This window comes from Doryrhamphus excisus, chromosome 6 (assembly GCF_030265055.1).
Source record: "Doryrhamphus excisus isolate RoL2022-K1 chromosome 6, RoL_Dexc_1.0, whole genome shotgun sequence".
Taxonomy (NCBI): Eukaryota; Metazoa; Chordata; class Actinopteri; order Syngnathiformes; family Syngnathidae; genus Doryrhamphus; species Doryrhamphus excisus.
The window spans coordinates 17809265-17830017 of record NC_080471.1 but is presented as its reverse complement, the minus strand read 5'-3'; the positions used below and the strand labels follow the sequence as shown (position 1 = coordinate 17830017).

Here is a 20753-nt window from a genome sequence, read left to right as displayed (position 1 = left end):
CATGTTTTTGGAATGTGGGAGGAAACCAGAGTACCCGGAGAAAACCCACACATGCACGGGGAAAACATGCAAACTCCACACAGAGATGGCAGAGGGTGGAATTGAACCCTGGTTTCCTAGCTGTGAGGTCTGCGCGCTAACCACTCGACCGCTGTGCAGCCCCAATATTGCAATATTTCCCATTTAAAAAAATTGTCACTTCTTCCTGGTCTGGAGGGTAAACAGATGCCTGAAAGACACATTTTCTGACATAGGTAGCTAGCATAAATTACTTGGTATTGGCATTTCACACTTGACGGTTGGGAAGGCACCCCAGAGACCCAAATATGTATGTTTCCATAATAATTCCCTTCAATGCATATGCTCTTTATCGGCTCGATCATAGTTTTATGTCTTTAGCATGCATGATCATAAATGATTTTGTGATATCTGTAGCAGATGTGCTAACGAGAAGATGGTGCCATGATAGGTGATGCATCACATGATGTCTTGCCAATCTAACTTCAGCCAAGCTTGTCACTGGAGCAGAGATGGATCTTATCCCTCATTTGAGAGCAGACAGGACGTGGGCGGCGGCTCTCTTACTCTTGCTGTGAACCATGCGGTCTGTGTGGCGGATGCAGCTGAGCCACAGGGAGGACACGAGGACAGAGATGAGGCAACACTTCATATAGTCTCCGGGGTCCGTCGCTTTAAACCGCAGGTGCTCTCCACCTGCCAACAGTCGACTGCCTGATAGGTAGAACTCGGACCGGTGATGTGCAACATTACTGCGCTCAAATGAGCTTTTTCTTAATGGAGCGTGGCAATGTTTAAAAATTTAGATTCTTTTTGTTTGGAATTATGTGCACACACCAATGCATTTTAGTAAATAAACTCTTTGGATAACTGTAACCTGAAAAATGTTCTTATACAGTAATCCCCCGTTGGTTGTGGTTAATTGGTTCCATTCCCAACTGTAACCGTAAGTGAATTTCCACAAAGTGAGATTCCTTATGTGTAAATATTTTTGTATTAAGAGCAGGGGTCTCAAACTCAATTTACTTGGGGGCCACTGGAGCTAGGGTCTGGGTGAGACTGGGCTACATCAGGTTTTCCAAAAAAAAAACAAAACAAAAAAAACCGCATTTATTAAAAACAGAAAAATATACAAACTTTTTCAGTGCTTTGGTTCCGATTTTCTACAATAAAAGCGCTTATAAAACATTCCACTGTTCTCAAATATCTTAATTTTTATTTTTCTGCACAAAACAAGAATAAAGAAAATCAATCAATCAGTAATAAATAAATCTAATAATAATAATAAAACGGCAAATAATAAAAACTTAAGAAACCACATATAGTTGGTCGGTAGACAAATTATTTTTTTCAGATTAAAATTAACAAAGCATTATTAGAGCCCTGTAGACATGACAAAACACGACTATAGTCACATTTATACTCTTTTTATTTCCAATATATTGCAAAACTGCAGGGTCTTGAGACACATGCTAACTCGCAAACTAGAGATCTAGCGACCTAAACGGTAGCCTCCAAGTTATTTCCTTTAAACTTAAAAAAAAAGTTACCACTTCCACACGGATAGGGGGGATAACTATTAACAGTTATTTAACCTTTAACATGAACATTAATCAAACGTAATAATTTTTTCTGGGTACATGATACCATACAGCATCCATATCAAACTTGCGCGGGCCGCACTAACATTAAACTTTCATATCAAGGCGGGGGCCTCAAACTAGTGTCCTGCGGGCCACATTTGGCCCGCGGGCCGCGTGTTTGAGACCCCTGATTTAGAACATCAAACTCTGTTTATGATCTCTAAAGACTTTTTTTAACATTATTAGAGCCCTCGCGACATAAAATAACAACCCTACAGTCATCTTTACACACATAGTATCTAATATAATAGATATTAGACATCAATAAGACATAACATAGATTCCCAATTCATAACAAGTCTATTTTATTCACCTTATCTTCAATTAATTAGTATGCTTTTTTGAGGAACTTGACTTAGGGGTTTATAGTGCCCCCTATTGGTTTGCCATGCTCTTTACAGTTTTTAAAATGAACTGAAATATTTTATTTTCCCCAGTTGTTCGTCTTACAGAAATTATTTGCGTACATCATCAATTCTTCAGGACTTCAGTGAACCCATCAAGGTGTTTTTTTCTCATAATGATCATTTTGCAGCAGAATGACAAAAGATAACATGCAGTTCTCATCAAGAGTGTGTGCAATGGTGGAGAAAATACAGACAGAATCTTGTCGCTCACCATTCACTTGATAATGAAACACAGACTGAAATGTATTTCAGGTTCATTTAAATGCATTTAAATGTGCAAGAATGTCATTCGCTAATAGTTTAATGTTTGCGCAACAAAATTAAAGAGTTGCTTTTAACATGAAGACTGACAGTGATGAGCTTTTTCCTCAGGGAGCGTAGTGACAGTGATGCAAAATATACATCTTATATGCTCAATACACACAACAAAAATGAACCTAGCTTTTCAAATAGCTTTTTGGTTTTTTATTAACTGCGAAAAAAGGCATATTGACTTCAAATATTGTTCACAAATATGTCTAAATCTGTATTTATGGCCACTTCTCCTTTACTGAAATAATCCATACACCTTACAGGTGTGGCATATCAAGCAGTGGTGTGCAGTCAGGGCCAGCAAGAAACTTTCCTCCTGGTCTAACCGCCACCAATGTACATTTCAAAAGTTCAATTGTAGTATTTCTTTCATGAAATAATACTAATTTATTCCCAGAAATCTATTATCTTCATTTCTGTGGGTGTTTCTTGTCCGCGGTGGTTCCTGTTGTGTATGTTCGAAAACTAGTCAGTACCTAGTTATTGATAATGTCCTGTGGAACGTTAGTCCACTCTGCTGGACATGCAAGAATTGGGATGCTTTCAGGTTCCAGGAATTGTTTCCAGATCCTTTTAACATAGGTCAGTGCATTATCATGCTGCAGATGGCCTCAGGATCTCACCACGGTATCTCTGTGCATTCCAAATGCCATCAATAAAATGCATCTGTGTTCATTGAGACTGCCATTTGTTCTGTACAGTGAAAAGCAGGATTCATCCAAAGTGCCAGACGCCACCGAATGTGAGCATCTGCCCACTCAAGTTGGTCACAACAACATACTACATTCAGTTTGAGAACCTGATGAGGATGACGGCAATGCAGATGAGATGGTTTATGACAGTTTGTGCAGAAATCCTTTGGTTATGCAAGCAGATTGTGATTGGTCAAGACCATCTTGGAAGTGACAATGTCCCGGTAGTGTGGTTACATGTGGTCCGTGTTTGTGAGGGCGGTTGGATATTCTGTGAAATGTCTTTTTGAAGAACGCTTATGGTAAAGAAAGCATCCCTGCAGTCAACATGCTTATTGCATGCTCCCTCGACTATTACCGCATCTGTGGTATTTTGCTGTGTGATAAACTGGCACGTTTTGCCGTGGCCTTTAATTGTGGCCACCCTAAGGCATGTCTGTGTAATAATCATGCTGTCCAATCAGCATCTTGATATGCCACAACTGTGAGGTGCATGGGTTATCTCGGCAAAGGTGAAGTGCTTACGAGCACAGATTTGTGAACAACATTTGACAGAAATATGAATTCGGTGTCTGTAGAAAAAAGCTTATCAAATGTGTTATATTTATTTTGGTTGTGTCTAAATATTAGAGCTTTACATAAAGCTCAGGTACATATTAAGGATTATTAAAATGACATTTAAGTGGGTGTTTATACACATACAGTAGTTGTAACACGAATGTGTCCATGAAGGGCATTTCATAGTCACCAGTCAATCATCTGTCCTCCATCGCACTATGAATGCTTTCATGTGAGTCCAAAACATCTCAAAATCCTTCCGGCGTGCACGTTATACAAAGCCTCTGTTCTCACTGTGTGAAATGTCCTCTCGGCTCTCGAAGTCACAATGACATTATTCACATGGACGCAGCTATTATTCGTTTTATCTACGTTTCAGCGCTTAGAATCCATTTTATGGTCTTCTCGCACAAATTATTTCCTGCACCTGAGCACAGGAGAAATGTTTAGCTTGAATGCGTTTAAATGATTGCAGTTTACTCTCTATTGTGCTGCGTGATAACTGTCAGACAAAAGCTCCCAAATGCGACATTTAATTAAAGCACAAAGGCAGACAGAAGGATTTGGAAATCCTCATTAAATAGCATTCTCTTAAACTGCGCTCAGATTCTACCACAGAAGACATGACCATGACACCTGAGGACTACCTAAAGATCTGCACCGGGCTGAACCTCATCTCTGCTCTGGGCACGAGGATTAGAAGCACTCACATTTTAGCAACCATTTTAGCAACCATTTCTATTACAATTTGCTCAAAGGAGCAATACTGCATATATGAAATTGGATATACTGTAAATTCCGGTTTATAAACTGCTACTGTTTTCTTAAACTTTGAGCTGAATTCTAATCTCATGACATTGCCTTCACTCCAGAACTACTACTAATTGTTTAAATACTGTGCCGCTCTCGAGTCAATGGGGAAATGTCTTTGTCCGCTCACAACTTGTCAACAAATTGCAGGTCAGTAGATAAAACAGTATAACAATATAACAGTTTGACACAATGTGTGATCTTATAAATAAAACTGAACTCATCACACAGCAATTTAACACTCAAAAGTTATACCTGGTAAATATATAAACACGTCCTAATACAATGAGGACTACCTAAAGATCTGCACCGAGCTGAACCTCATCTCTGCTCTGGGCGCAAGTATTTGAGGCTGTTTTTAACTGATACAAAAAATGTAGTTTTGGATCCTGACAAGCACAAAAATGAGTATACACCTCACATTTTAGCAACCATTTCTTTTACAATTTGCTCAATGGAGCAATACTGCATATATGAAATTGGATATACTGTAAATTACGGTTTATAAACTGCTACTGTTTTCTTAAACTTTGAGCTGTGCGGCTAATTTATGGCTGAATTCTAATCTCATCACATCGCCTTCACTTCAGAACTACTACTAATTGTTTAAATACTGTGCCGCTCTCGAGTCAATGGGGAAACTTCTTTGTCCACGCACGACTTGTCAACAAATTGCAGGTCAGTAGATACGTAGAACAGTATAACAGTACAACAGTCTGACACACTGTGTGATCTTATAACTAAAACTAAACTCATCACACAGCAATTTAACACTCAAAAGGTATACCTGGTAAATATATAAACATGTCCTAATACAATTGTGCCAGGAGTTTGTGTGCATGGACACTGTATCTACGTATAATAGGACATTGCCAACTACAGTCCTGACATGCACATTCATTCATATTCATATGCATTTTCAGCTGTTTTGACAAGTTACAGTATACAGGTAAAGATGCCTTTAGGCATATGGACCACAGTACCTCCGAGACATTGGCCCTAACCCATAAAGATATGTTGTCTTACACGTTGTGGCAGCTTTGCTGACTGGACACCGCTCCAGATCAGCCTGTCCAATTAGCAGTGTCACTTACCCTGAATTGGTCCCTATCTGCATTGCTTAGCTTCCTGCATGTGAGCCACCTCACCTACAGGTGCAGTAGCGCTATTGGTCGTTGGACCTTTTCATATGATATCTTAATTTTAATGTCTACACCTCTCACATGTTGTGCATAAAGCACTTTCATGCATTTATTTTTTGATTTATGTGTGTTTGAAAGAAGTGGACACCGAAATCAGTGCCAAGAGGTGTGTGACTTCTAAAAATTCTGATCAAATGGCTCAATGGCTACCTCTAGTCCAGGGGTCTCAAACACGTGGCCCGTGGGCCAAATGTGGCCCGCATGACAGTAATTTGAGGCCCCCGCCTTGATATGAAAGTTTAATGTTAGTGCGGCCCGCGCAAGTTTGATATGGATGCTGTATGGTATCATGTACCCAGAAAAAATTATTACGTTTGATTAATGTTAAAGGTTAAATAACTGTTAATAGTTATCCTCCCTATCCGTGTGGAAGTGGTAAGTTTTTGGCTATTTAAGTTTAAAGGAAATAACTTGAAGGCTACCTTTTAGGTCGCTAGCTCTCTAGTTTGCGAGTTAGCATGTGTCTCAAGACCCTGCAGTTGCGCAATATGTTGTAAATAAAAAGAGTATAAATGTGACTATAGTCGTGTTTTGTCATGTCTACAGGGCTCTAATAATGCTTTGTTAATTTTAATCTGAAAAAAATAATTTATCTACCCACCAACTATATGTGGTTTCTTAAGTTTTTATTATTTGCTGTTTTATTATTATTATTATATTTATTTATTACTGATTGATTGATTTTCTTTATTCTTGATTTGTTTATTTATTTTTCATCTCATTTTGTGCAGAAAAATAAAAAGTAAGATATTTGAGAACAGTGGAATGTTTTAACAGAGCTTTTATTGTAGAAAATCGGAACCAAAGCACTGAAAAAGTTTGTATATTTTTCTGTTTTTAATAAATGCGTTTCTTTTTTTTGGAAAACCTGATGCGGCCCAGCCTTGCCCAGACCCTAGCTCCAGTGGCCCCCAGGTAAATTGAGTTTGAGACCCCTGCTCTAGTCATTTGTCACTTATGCTCAATGAGGAAATAATTCATGTCCCTTTTGTAGTCCGGGTTTAGAATAGTAAAGACTTGTGAGATGGTACTCTGTTCCGTGGAAGCTGCAAATGATCATTTAGCTCTCTTGGTTAATGCAGGGGGTGGCTATTAGCATCTGACATGATCATAGAAACATACAATATTAAATTTACCATCAAGCATAACTGATGGCGTTGTTATGAGGTTTATCACATCAGTCAAGCAGCACAGCAAAAACAGCCCAACAACAAATGAAGGATAATGAGAATGCTTGACTTACATTTGCTCATCAGTCATACAGTGTCCCATCTGTGCAGATTAAATAAATGGCAAACAAGGGCGTGTACCACCCGATAATGGTCACGAATTAGGACCACAACCTGTTGAGTCCAGGGATATGTCTGTAAAAAAATACTGTCCTGTGGAAATTTTTGCACATGAGAATGTGGTATTTGTGCATTTTCCTTCGAATATGCTTCTCTTTATCATGAGGTTTTATGAAAATGAGCTTGGTAGTGTTTGCGTAATCCTGCTGCTGCCAAACAAACAACCAAAGACATCCTCCTCGATGGAGGCAATGATGCTGCTCCAATGTGGAGGATTTGCATATTTTCGCAGCGTGTATTTCCTTCTTTTTATTCTATTGCACACCAGGCAAAAATGAAATCATATTTTAACAATCAGGCACCAGGATGCAGGTGTTTATGAGTGAGAGCTGTAATCTAACCTGTTTGGTTGCCACATTTTACGCCATAAACGGACACAGGCTATAAAACAGTGTCCCGCCAACACTTTTCTTCGTCCTTCAGGCAGAATCATGATATGATTTGCCATACGTGGCTCACAATCAAAAACAAACATAAAGAACTATTTCATGTATTTTGCTGCACAAACAGCAATAGGGGGTTGCATGGTGGACGAGTGGTGAGCGCGCAGGCCACAAGTGCGTACACAGTTTTTCTCCGGGTACTCCGGTTTCCTCCCACATTCCAAAAACATGCTAGGTTAATTGGCCACTCCAAATTGTCCATAGGTATGAATGTGAGTGTGAATGGTTGTTTGTCTATATGTGCCCTGTGATTGGCTGGCGACCAGTCCAGCTGGGATAGGCTCCACCACAAGAAAGTCCGGCAATGTCAGACATCCTGTCTTGTTATCAAACATGAGTAGCTAAACTTTGTACAATCACCGCACGGGAGAAGAGTGGTTAGCATGTAGGCCACACAGTCAGGAAATTGGGAAGACTGGGTTTGATTCTCCGCTTGGGCATCTCTGCGTGGAGTTTACATGATCTACTCCAATTTCTTCCCACATGAGTGTGAATGGTTGTTTGTCTATATGTGCCCTGAAGTCAGCTGGGATAGGCTCCAGCATCCATGCGAAAATGAATAGAAAATGAAATGGTATAATAGTAAAAATTGCAATGTTTTACTGCAACATAAGTAAATAAGATGTTATTGTAGGTGTCTGACAAGCAGTAAACATTTAAAAAAAACACATCATCTCATGGCTCTGAAGTAGGTCAAATCTAGAAACATAACAAAATTCATATCATATTTTGCATTGAAATGAGGGTGCTAGTGAGACAAATTCTACATGACAGGCAAAATCGTGACTGTTATATTCTCAGAATAAGTAATAATAAAACAATAATCTATTATAAGGATAAATATTGCAGTAATTGGCCCCATCGATATTTAGTCACACACCTAGGAAGAACGTTCACTGAAATGGTGCAACCTCTATCAGTGAGCCACGTTCAGCTGCTTATTTAAGAACCTTTGATCCTTATGTTGATGTTGTACATCTAATGGACTCATCGTTAGTCATCCCCCAGGATATGGGAGAGGAGACTTCTTGCGTCTTTGAGTGGAGACATTCAGTGCACGGTAAACATGAACCCTGTGCAACCTTCTGCTGGTCAGGAGGACACCAATGCGCCTTTTGCCATTAAGAGCCTCTTTTAGTGCAGATAAATATGAGCGGGTGAGAGGGGCAACATGCTCGCAAGGTTTATATCCACATCTTTACGATCGGAACAAGATTAATCAAGTGGAGGCCAGGCAGATGTCTGGACATAAAATCTTACGGGGTGGGATGATTGAGATGTTCAGGATGTAGTCAATATGTTGACTGCAGCAAGAAGATGATTCATCCCGAAACCCGTATTAGATAGAAGCGAATAAAATTAGCAATTATTAAAGAAAGTAATCCCTAATTTATCATGTGCTCCAATTGCTCTTGAACACTGCGTTGCATTAATTCATAGGACATACAGTATATAATTTCATTGCAAGTGGCGTCACATGGCAGCAGCAGAACTTTCCACCTTGTAGCTATTTAATTTGCTTTTACCTCCAGTGTCTCTATGATTAAGATGCATGTGTTCACCAACGTCTTTGAATGTCACACCACTTAGCTGGTCCATATGTTTTGCTGATGTGGCAAAATAAAAGTAGCATCATTCATGGACAAGAAGCCTGCTAGCAAGGAAAATAAAGTCATATTGTTAAGGGTCTCAATGAGCTGGAGTCCATCCCATACTGTACATACTGTATATCCCAACAACCATTCACACTCATATTCAAACCTATACACCTTTTTTGGTTGTAGAGTTAAACTAAGGTGTATGTTTTTGGAATGTGGATGGATGCCTTTTAAGTACTTAAAGTGAAACAGTGCAAAAATGGCAAAAAAAAAATATTTCCATTAAAAGCATTTAATGTTTTTGTGAGAATGGAGACAAGATACAAGATTTGTTTGTCATCTGGCATCAATAACAACAACATCCAGTCTCACAAATGTGACCATCTCCTGCATAACACTGTAGTCATGCACTACATGGTCATTCATTCATTCATTCATTCATTTTCTACCACAAGGGTAGAAAATTTTCCTCACAAGGGTTGCAGGGGGTGCTGGAGCCTATCCCTGCTGTCTTTTGGGCGAGAGGCGGGGTACACCGGTACACTGGTCGCCAGCCAATCACAGGGCACATATAGACAAACAACCATTCACACTCACATTCATACCTATGGACAATTTGGAGTCGCCAGTTAACCTAGCATGTTTTTGGAATGTGGGAGGAAACCGGGGTACCCGGAGAAAACTCACGCATGCACAGGGAGAACACGGGCCGAGGGTGGAATTGAACCCTGGTCTCCTAGCTGTGAGGTCTGCGCGCTAACCACTACATGGTCATGATAAAATACAAATCTAACGCCTGCTTTTATATGACTACCTCCCTTCATACTCACTTCTAACGCTAATTTTGCCAATTATGACCTAATATATTTCATATTTCTTCACCAAATTGTGTCGTGACCTGATTTTTGAGGATTGTGCAGTGCAAGAAGTCGAGTCATCATCAAGCTGTTTGCTGCCCAAGCTGCTCTTCCTATGTGTGTGTGTGTGTGTGCGTACTCGTTCCAACTTGAAGAGGCCTCAGGTGTCACATTGACCTCAAAGCAGTAGCTGGAAGGCAAGGGAAGGTTGTGCTATCCCATCCTGATTTTCCATATGAAGAAATGTTTACCTGCCGCTACTGCTCCTCCTTGCTGAGCTCATCTTTTCCCAGAGGAGACGGCGGAGTGTAGGAGAAGAAGGAAAAAGAAGACAAAGATATGACGGACAGCCCCGGATAAAAAGGCCAGCCGTGACAAGCGAGGAGACAGCGACTGGGGAGAAAACAAATCTACTTATTGGAGGCAAAGTAAAGGCGGTTGTCAGTCAGCGGCTTGGAAATGCATCCTGACACCTGCTTATGGTCGGAGATCTGGGAATGAGAAATATTAGGAGGGAATCACAAATCTGAATACATTAGCGTGGCCCCCTGCTGTGCAAATATCACAGCTCAATGAGGCTTTAGTTCCTTGTCTTTCTAAGTAAAGGCCATTGAGCTGGTTAAATGGCTCGCCGGGGTGGATGCACTTATTGTTAAAACCAGCGTGACTCAGGTGTGTTTGTGAGTCTTCTCACACACAGAGACCCATGTGACAAGAAATTTTCCTTCTAGGACTCTCTCCCGGTGCAGCATCTCTCCCCGGGCACTGATACCCATTAATCATGAGGGCTGTTGTATTGTCAGTCCCCCCCCCCCATGCCCACCCCTTCGCTTACAGCCTGTCAGTTAACAAGCTGTGACACATGACAGTGATGCGTGCACCTCTGAGTGATGCCTGACTGCAGTCCTTATTGGAAAGGTATTGAAATGCTCTGGCGCTGCGCTGTTGGGGGAGGGTATCGGGATGAGATTGTATTTCCCGGCTGCTTATGACAGAATGTAAAAATGGCAGCAGTGTGGTCCTGTTTTTCAATTAAACCCAGTGGGAGAAGACGCAACTTAACTGCAAGGCCACCGCCTGGCAAGATGGGCTACTGGTGTAGAATCAGCTTCCTGGAAAGAAAGAAAAAACTGCATGGTTGTTTTACACATTTATTTAATCCTTTTGACAGGACCTTTCAGCAAGAACGCATGTTAACACAATGTTAGGTACACCTATAAGTGCAAGTTTGATTGGTTACTCATTCATTCATTTTCTACCGCTTTTTCCTCACAAGGGTCGCGGGGGTGCTGGAGCCTATCCCAGCTGTCTTTGGGCGAGAGGCGGGGTACACCCTGGACTGGTCGCCAGCCAATCACAGGGCACATATAGACAAACAACCATTCACACTCACATTCATACCTATGGACAATTTGGAGTCGCCAATTAACCTAGCATGTTTTTGGAATGTGGGAGGAAACCGGAGTACCCGGAGAAAACCCACGCATGCACGGGGAGAACATGCAAACTCCACCCTGGTCTCCTAGCTGTGAGGTCTGTGCGCTAACCACTAGACTGCCGTGCCGCCCCTGATTGGTTACTGTGGTGCAAAATCAGCTCCCTCAACAATGAAGAAACAATATATGCCTCATGCTAAAAAAAAAAAGGACTGGTTGAGGATAAGCGGTATAGAAAATGTATGGATGTTTATTCAAATGACTGGTGTTTACTTGCTAGGTCAGCAGACAGATAACACGCTCTCAGTAAAGACTCCAGTTGAGTTCCATTTTACAGCCTTTATTTTGAAAACTGTATGTTCATCCATTTTCTATGCTGCTTATTCTCACTAGGGTCGCCGGTATGCTGGAGCCTATTCCAGCTGTCTGTGGGCGAGAGGCGGGGTACACCCTGGACTGGTCGCTAGCCAATTAAGCATGTATGTTTTTGGAATGTGGGAGGAAATCGGAGTAGAACATGTAAACTCTGAGAATTGAACCCAGGTCTTCTCAATTTCCTGACTGTGTGGTCTGTATGCTAACCACTTTTTCTACCGTGCGGCGATTTGACAAAGTTTAGCTACTCATGTTTGATAACAAGACAGGATGTCTGATAGCAAGTCTGACATTGCTGGACTTTCTTGTGGTGGAGCCTATCCCAGCTGGACTGGTCGCCAGCCAATCACAGGGCACATATAGACAAACAACCATTCACACTCACATTCATACCTATGGACAATTTGGAGTCGCCAATTAACCTAGCATGTTTTTGGAATGTGGGAGGAAACGGGAGTACCCACCATGCAAACTCCATACAGAGATGGTCAAACGGAGAATCGAACCCAGATCTTCCCAATCTCCTGACTGTGTGGCCTACATGCTAACCACTTGTCCACCGTTCAGCTTCCTATTTTTTTAACCTCATATCTGATGTGTACCTACACAAAGCATTGCCTCCCTACAAACCGCACCGAAGAAGACACCATGCTTGGCCACACCCACTGGCCACAACATTAGGTACACCACTAATGAATGCTCTAAACGCCTTACTGACTCGTTCTTCCTTTTGTGTGCCCAGGCTCGGTGTCCCTCAGTGTGTTCCTGGTCTCCCTAGCAGTGACAGTGTGTGCTGTTTGGCTAGTGGCTCTTTGTGGCGTCTGTGGTTGGTGTCAACGCAAGCTGGTGAGTTTCTACACACACACACACACACACACACACACACACACACACACACACACACACACACACACACACACACACACACACACACACACAGTGTAGCTTCCAGTCACATTTGTGCATAATCAGAGGCTTTTAAATGTCACTGTGTGCTGTGAATTTAAAAATAAAAATGGTAATTAATCTTACAAAATAGCAATGTGTGCAAACATTTATGGGAATCCCTAATCCGAAACCCAAGATGCGCATGCATATTGAAGTGAAATCCTCGTCTTGTTAGACAGTGATTAATGAAAACATTACAGAAGCTGAAATACGGACCGGTGTTGCGTCACTTTCCAAAAACCCCAGCAGCTTGGGGACTCTAATTCATTCAGAGAATACAACATTAGCAAAGTGTGCTGACACAGCCTCGGTAAGAAGACAACACCGACTGACCACGGTGACCTCTATTAAGGGCACATCATTGTGATTATATGCTATGAAATATGATTGATTAAAAGGGAGGCAACCACTGATTAGTTCGTCACAGCGGCCTTTTTTTTTTTGTGTGTGTGTACGTATGTGGGAGTTCTCATTCCAGCCTGGGCCTCCCCCACCTGACATGAGCAAAGGTCACCTGTTCAACGTTGGCTCCAGTTCTTACAGCTCAACATCACACTGCTGTGAAACCTATTGGTGCACAGATGGCACGACTTGGCATCCCAGCAGGCTCTGCAAACAACAAGCTTCTCTACATAATGTTTGCATTAAAGACACACCAGTAATGGGATTGTAACTAGATTACTCCATTATATCGTATATAAAGCCGGAAGGTAATGATCCCAGCACCACACGGTCGCTCCCTCTTGCTTGCTTCTTTCACTGGAACACGTTATATGAGATATTCAACCTGGAAGTAAATGGAGCAGGGAATGGCTCTTGATTTCCTGTTGTGGAGCGAGGGCGTCTCGCCACCAGCTCTTTGGAAAGTCCCTACGGCTCTCTCCGGGAGCTCTGCTGTAAATGGATCTTATTTCCATCTTGTGACAGCAGTTGCAGTCACCAGCAGTGGATTACAACAAAGGCTGCACGGATGTTGTTTGTGTGACCCTGCCAAGCGTCTGCGTGCACACGCCTTGCTTCTTTCTCGGTCTGTGTGACGTGGCGGCGGCGATGATGACTGCGGCGGTGAGACTAACGTAGACGTCGATTAAGCTCAATGTCGTCTTTCAACCATTTTCCTTGAGAAAGTGTTAGCCTCCCACTGGTGTGAAAGCACATTAAGCACTTTTAAGACTTTACAAGCAGGATAATCCAATGCAACTGTTATGAATGGGAATACACAATCCACTCATCAAACAGGTTATTTAAGACTAAGTGTAGGAGTTATTAATCTTGTCTCCATTTCATGTGATTTCTTATTGTCTGTATTACTTCATTAAACAGGGTCAGGCAAAATGATCTGACACATTTGTAGGTTAAATAAATAAGTTTATAAGTGACACAAAACCACACTCCTTGAATTTAAACAAGTTGTGGTACTGTCTTTCAGTCGTTTCACCAGGTTTGTAGTGTTTACTTCTTTCACAGGCACCGTGTGCATGTGGTTTTTTGGGAATTTATAATTATGTTTCACACATCGGGGGCGTACCTTTGTGGGCATCATAGGAGGCTTGGGCAGCCCACTCACTTCCATTGCAGGTTGGATGTACTGGCTTCCTACGGCAGAATCAGAGTGTACAGCCGGGCAAGGGGCATTAATGTCAGATATGCCATCCCGCTGTATGTCCACGGAGGTGGGGAGAGCCACAGTGTTGACTGGTAGAAGCCGCCCACAGTGGCCAGAGAAGGGGTATTAATATCGGATATATGCCGCTATGCGTTTCCCACTACAGGATGATGGGTTCACAAGAAGTACAGAATGTACTTTTAAACTTATTTTTTGCATCCCAATTTTCTTCCTACTTTACGTGCTGTCTGCTGGTTTGAAAATTTGTGCGTAATGAAACTCCCCCTTAAATTCTTAAATTTCTTTGTAGAAAGGCGCTAATAAAAGTAAGTACATTTACAGGGCATCCGTACGCTCAGCGCCAGTGTACTTTCCTGTACCGGTGTTGTAAATAGTTATAATAATATAATGAGTGACATGTTTAGTTGTTCGTTATTCTGCATTATTTGTTGGTAGTGTCTTGTCTGTTGTTATCTACTTATTACATTGCTGTATGATGTTTTAGAACTTTGAGACGACGCAAGTAAGAATAGTTTGTGGAATATTAACCCGCCCGCGATTTCCAGGAAGCGGGTCGGCTGATAGTGAGCTCTGATGTTGCTCTGCTTGCTAAGTGGAATGTTATTTCTACCCCACAGAATGTTTAAGCAGTACAGGGCATTGTATTTGATGCAAAATCACCTGATATCAGATTTAAAGGCTGATATTTGGCATTTGTGACATTTATTATCTTGTCATTTTAGTTAATAATATCGACATTTTATTTTTTTCTGGTTACATTATGCCTTTTGCTGTATTTGTCCACGTTTTATTTCATTTTTGCAATGAGTCACGTCCCACAAATGGCCCCTGCGCCACATGTTGGACACCGAATGCGTGTTTGGTGAGTTAGACTGTCATGGTTTTACCCGGAAGGCGAGGTGCTGTGAAGCGACGAAGGAGTGTGCAAAGTCCTGCCGACTTGGCTCTGTCACTGTGTTGCATTGTGGAGGAGTTTATGCAGCTTTCAGACCCGCATTGCATGCTGGCACTTCTTCACAATGGTGGCGATACACTCCCGCTTGATGGCGTGGAAGATACTTTACCGATGTTGAGCGCTTGTATTTAATTTCCATTCAAAAAAGGATGCAAAAGAGGCATGGTGCCGTGATGATGATTTCAGTTGGTCGGAATATAGTTTAAACATCTCCCCGGCTTCCTGTCCATCTTCTTACTCTAGGTAACATGCACAACTCGCTTTATGGCAACCCCACCACAGCAGTAGCTGTCTAACACAATATTATCATTTTCATCATGTGACTCATTATGGTTTAGCAGCCATACAATCCATACTTCCTTGATCTCTTGTTTTCTTTGGGAATCTTATATTCCCTGAAGTCAGCATTAGAATGCAAACTATTATTTGCAGGAAGCAGATTCCCATGTACGCTTTTTATAGCTGTGTGCTGTATATTCATGTGGGAGGAACTTTCTCTTTTTCTTGCATACCACCGGCTTGTCCATGTCTCAAACCTTCCTTTTCTTTCTGGAAAAAAAGTCTGTTTGATGGCGTCAGCTTTCATAAGAGCAAATGTTTGCCTGCAGCTTCACGTGTCAGTAATGAGGAGGCCCATGCCACTTTTGCTTATGATTCATAGGTTAATAGACAAGACATTTGGACTAAGTGTTGCTTTTGGTGTTTTAGCTTTGACAACCAGTGCAAAAGGTTTTATTTTTAAAATCTTTGTGTGGAGTGACCTCCTTCTTGCTCATTCCTTTATATTGCCCTCTGGAAGTCACCATATTGGACAATGTTACTACATTGCCACTATAGACTGAAATGACAAGCTTGTATAAAAACCTATTGTATTAAACTTGTAATTAAAGGCAGCACCAATTTTGGCTGGTGTTTTCTGTCTGATTTTTCACTCCAGAGTAGCCTTGCTGGACTTGGAAACATACGAAATAATGGAATGAACGCATTCGCTACCAATTATGTATATATACATCTTTCATTGAAAGTCTCTTCCAATCAAATACAGGCTGCACAGCAACCAGGAAGTGAGAAGACGCACTGAGGGAAAATCTCCACTTGTGTAGAAGCGCACAAACAAGTTATATTTGTTAAAATAAAATAATTTTAATGTGAAATAACATTTTTATTTTGTGGTATCATTGTTTAGACACTTTGGCTAACTTAAAAACAAAGTGAAAATTAAAGTAATTTATTTTTTCACAAAAAAAAAACACTTTTCTCCTTTTTTAGTTGAGAACTGTTTTTTTCCTGAAACTTACCCATGTTCTCCTGCTGATTACTAAAGAAGGGAAAAAGAATAATTAAAAAAAATCCCATGAAAGATGAGATTCTCATCTTTCTTTTTGTATATACCATGTCTATATAGCCCAAGTGTGCCTTGAAGAATCAGTCAAAATCATCAAAAATAGCCAGTACTGAGAGGGACGGCTTTTGAAAAAAGGCTGCGATTGAATTAGTTCATTAATCTGTTCCAAGGTCAAGCTGCCCTGTCATAAAATATTACTTAGCTACGATATAGATAATATATGAAGTAATGTTACATCCGTAATGACCAAACAAGTGTAAAAATGAGTTACATATTTTTGATGACCAGGGATGCGGGCGTCAATTAACTTGTGTGACATTTTAAAGCATCATACAAGTACAGCGGCACTTCGGTTTTCATGATCAATCTATTCCAAACCAAATTGTGCGAAAACGAAAATAATTTTCCCCATATTAAATAACCAGAAACACACAAACAACACAAACACTTGTAATATAGAACATTCATTCATTTTCTACTGCTTATCCTCACAAGGGTCGCGGGGGTGCTGGAGCCTATCCCAGCTGTCTTCGGACGAGAGGCTGGGTACACCCTGGACTGGTCGCCAGCCAATCACAGGGCACATATAGACAAACAACCATTCACACTCACATTCATACCTATGGACAATTTGGAGTCGCCAATTAACCTAGCATGTTTTTGGAATGTGGGAGAAAACCGGAGTACCCGGAGAAAACCCATGCATGCACGGGGAGAACATGCAAACTCCACACATAGATGGCCGAGGGTGGAATTGAACACACCGTGCTAATGCTATGCTAATATAGAACAATTCTAGTTTTACATCCAGAAAACAATACAAACGATGCGGGCAGGAGCGAACCTCCAAGGTCATTTGCTACGACTTCTCTTTCTCACCTTCTTTATCAAAGTGTTCACACTCCAAGAATGCATAGACAATGGCCGTGCGCTCACTTAACTGATGCAATCACGCGCTTTACGACAGAACACGTCACACTGCGTCATGTCACACGCACACAGCAGTATGCAACAATTTGAAACCTTCTTTTCCTTCATAGTGGGTTATTTTACGACCATGAGCAATAAAAAAAAGACAGAGACTGTCTGAAATATTGATTCTAATGCTCAAAGAGTGAGGCAGTGTGCTTGAATAACCGTATTGTCAGCTCAGGGAGCAGAATGCTCAGTAGATCCTGCTCTGACAGGAAGAAAGGAGACAGACACGGAGTTACACAAATAATAAAAATGATTAAAGGATTCCCTGGGCAGAATCTGTCTATTGTGTCCTTACTTTAAAAGAACCACTACTGATTCTTGACAGGGACTGAGTCACCAACACATGGATGCTTATTTTGGGCATTGGATTCCTAGTTAGGACTTTCTTTGACAAAAGTTTTGGCAGTGTTTTTGTCAGAATCGAACCCTCAGGAAACTGAGGCACACAAAAAGCAATGATCTCCTATGCAATGTGATGCAAGCAAATAGATCCAAGGCACACAAATATAGTTAAATATTTGTTGTACGCTGAGCTAAATCTAGTGAGGGACATTAAAGTCTGGCTAGACACTTTGTTTTTTAGACCTATTTAATCTAAAATTAAAAAGCTGTATCATTTTCTCGTTTTATTCTCTTGATTATTCAAATCCAAACTCTCTTTATAATTGCTGACAAAGGTGTATTATGGAACATAACCATAGAAGTCAAGTGCATAGTAAACTCCTTTGTTGTGGAGCTGCAGGTTCTCTGCAGGGGGTGGGATCATGTTGTGGGTGTTGAGTGGGATTTCTAGATATCAATGTTGATGCTGCTAACATCTGTTGGAGCACCAGTGGCTGTTTGACATTCACGGGCGCTCTCTCGCCGCTCCTGTGAGCGCTGTGCTGTTTGATCTGTGACATTGTTGTGAGTCTAGCCTGGGATTGGACCTGACCGTATTTACAGCCCTGTTGGAGTTCTATAATTTTATATTCGGTGTCGCAGGCGGAAGAAAACAATGAGGCCAATCAACATACATGTGGGCATCAATAAGAGCAGAGCTTAAATAAAAGCACGAGTGTTATAATAACCAGCCATTATCTAAAACTGTAATGTTGTCAGTGATTTGAGTAATTCGGAAGCGGTGTGCTTCAAAGTTAATTCAGGTTAACAATCCTGTTGTGGGCGGCACGGCGGACTAGTGGTTAGCGCGCAGACCTCACAGCTAGGAGACCAGGGTTCAATTCCACTCTCAGCCATCTCCGTGTGGAGTTTGCATGTTCTCCCCGTGCATGCGTGGGTTTTCTCCGGGTCCTCCGGTTTCCTCCCACATTCCAAAAACATGCTAGGTTAATTGGTGACTCCAAATTGTCCATAGGTATGAATGTGAGTGTGAATGGTTGTTTGTCTATATGTGCCCTGTGATTGGCTGGCGACCGGTCCAGGGTGTACCCCGCCTCTCGCCCGAAGACAGCTGGGATAGGCTCCAGCACCCCCCGCGACCCTCGTGAGGAAAAAGCGGTAGAAAATAAATGAATGAATGAATCCTGTTGTGGGTGGCACGGCGGTCTCGTGGTTAGCGCGCAGACCTCACAGCTAGGAGACCAGGGTTCAATTCCACCCTAGGCCATCTCTGTGTGGAGTTTGCATGTTCTCCCCGTGCATGCGTGGGTTTTCTCCGGGTCCTCCGGTTTCCTCCCACATTCCAAAAACATGCTAGGTTAATTGGCCACTCCAAATTATGAATGTGAGTGTGAATGGTTGTTTGTCTATATGTGCCCTGTGATTGGCTGGCAGCCAGTCCAGGGTGTACCCCGCCTCTCGCCCAAAAGACAGCAGGGATAGGCTCGAGCACCCCCCGCAACCCTTGTGAGGAAAAGCGCTAGAAAATGAATGAATGAATGAATGAATGAATGACCATGTAGAGCATGACTACAGTGTTATGCAGGAATGGTCACATTTGTGAGTCTGGATGTTGTTGATGTTGATGCCACATGAAAAACAAATCTTGTATCCACATGTTTATCCAGATTCTCACCAAAACATTAAATGCTTCCTCCTTGGACCATGAACCAACCCTCTGCTGTTTTTAATGGAAATCTCTTTTGACATTTTTGCACAGTTTCACTTTAAGTACTTTGGCATGGTTGGCATGAATGGTTGTTTGTCTATATGCGCCCTGTGATTGACTGGCGATCAGTCCACGGTGTACCCCGCCTCTCGCCCAAAGACAGCTGGGATAGGCTCCAGCACCCCCGTGAGGAAAAAGCGATAGAAAATGAATGAATGAATGAATCCTGTTGTGACTGAAACCTAAAGAAGAATGATCATTAATTTCTAATTATGGTGTGATATTGGTAATACCGAGTGAGCATGTGGACTCTTGATGCCTGCCAATTCAAACAAACACAGCTGGGTGTTGCAAGGACAGTGCACTGGCAACTGAGGCACAAAAAATGCTTGTTTCTTTCATTTGGAACCTTCAGAAAAAAAAAAAAAAGCTCAGCATCACCGCAGGAAGTCCAGCATCAACAGTCTCCATCTACTTCGTGTGACCTCATGTTATTAAAACACGCTGGGGAGCCGCAATTTCAGCTGCAATCATAATTGGTCCCTTGCATCATGTTGGAGCTATTTTGAACTTGTGGCTCAGAGCCAAAGCAGCATTGTAATCGTGAAACTCCTTTGTCGTGTGACCAAAAAGCAGCATGTTTAAATTAGACTTAAGTATTTTCAAGGGTATTTGAGTGGAGGATTAGGGTGAAATTGCTCACTCTTCCATTTGGTTTGCTTCTACCCTCATTTTGTGCACTGAGCTGATTTTTTGTGTATTATGCCTCATGTCGTTAGAGCTTTGTCATATTCATTGCGATGGATCCCCGCAGCATTTGTTCATCTCCCGTGAATAAAGAAGAGTTTGTTACCCGATCTGAAGCTGGAGGAAGGTGGCTATTGTCAAACTGTTGCATCAGGCGTGTATGTACATGTGGAAATGAGCGCCGCAGGACTCAAGCTAGTACACACAGCTGCATGTTTTTTGTCTGTGCTTATTTTCACTATCGGTACACTTGACACTTCCTGCCACTCATTGCTTCTGTCACTTTGCACCTGTCCCACCCCTCGCATGCCCGATGCTGTCCCTTATATTTTTTCCTCCCCTTTGGCAGACACCTTTATTGATTGATTGACTTATTTAGAAATATGATATCTATTTTTATCTC

The 20753-nt window shown here is 41.7% G+C and overlaps 1 protein-coding gene across 1 annotated transcript in view; it reads left to right on the top strand.

Moving 5' to 3' along the window:
* syt7a (synaptotagmin VIIa) overlaps positions 1-20753 on the top strand; it is a 107732-nt gene that overhangs the window by 34861 nt on the left and 52118 nt on the right. The window contains exon 2 of the mRNA XM_058075952.1: positions 12443-12546. Coding sequence (XP_057931935.1) covers positions 12443-12546 — 104 coding nt within the window. The remainder of the gene's footprint in view (positions 1-12442; positions 12547-20753) is intronic.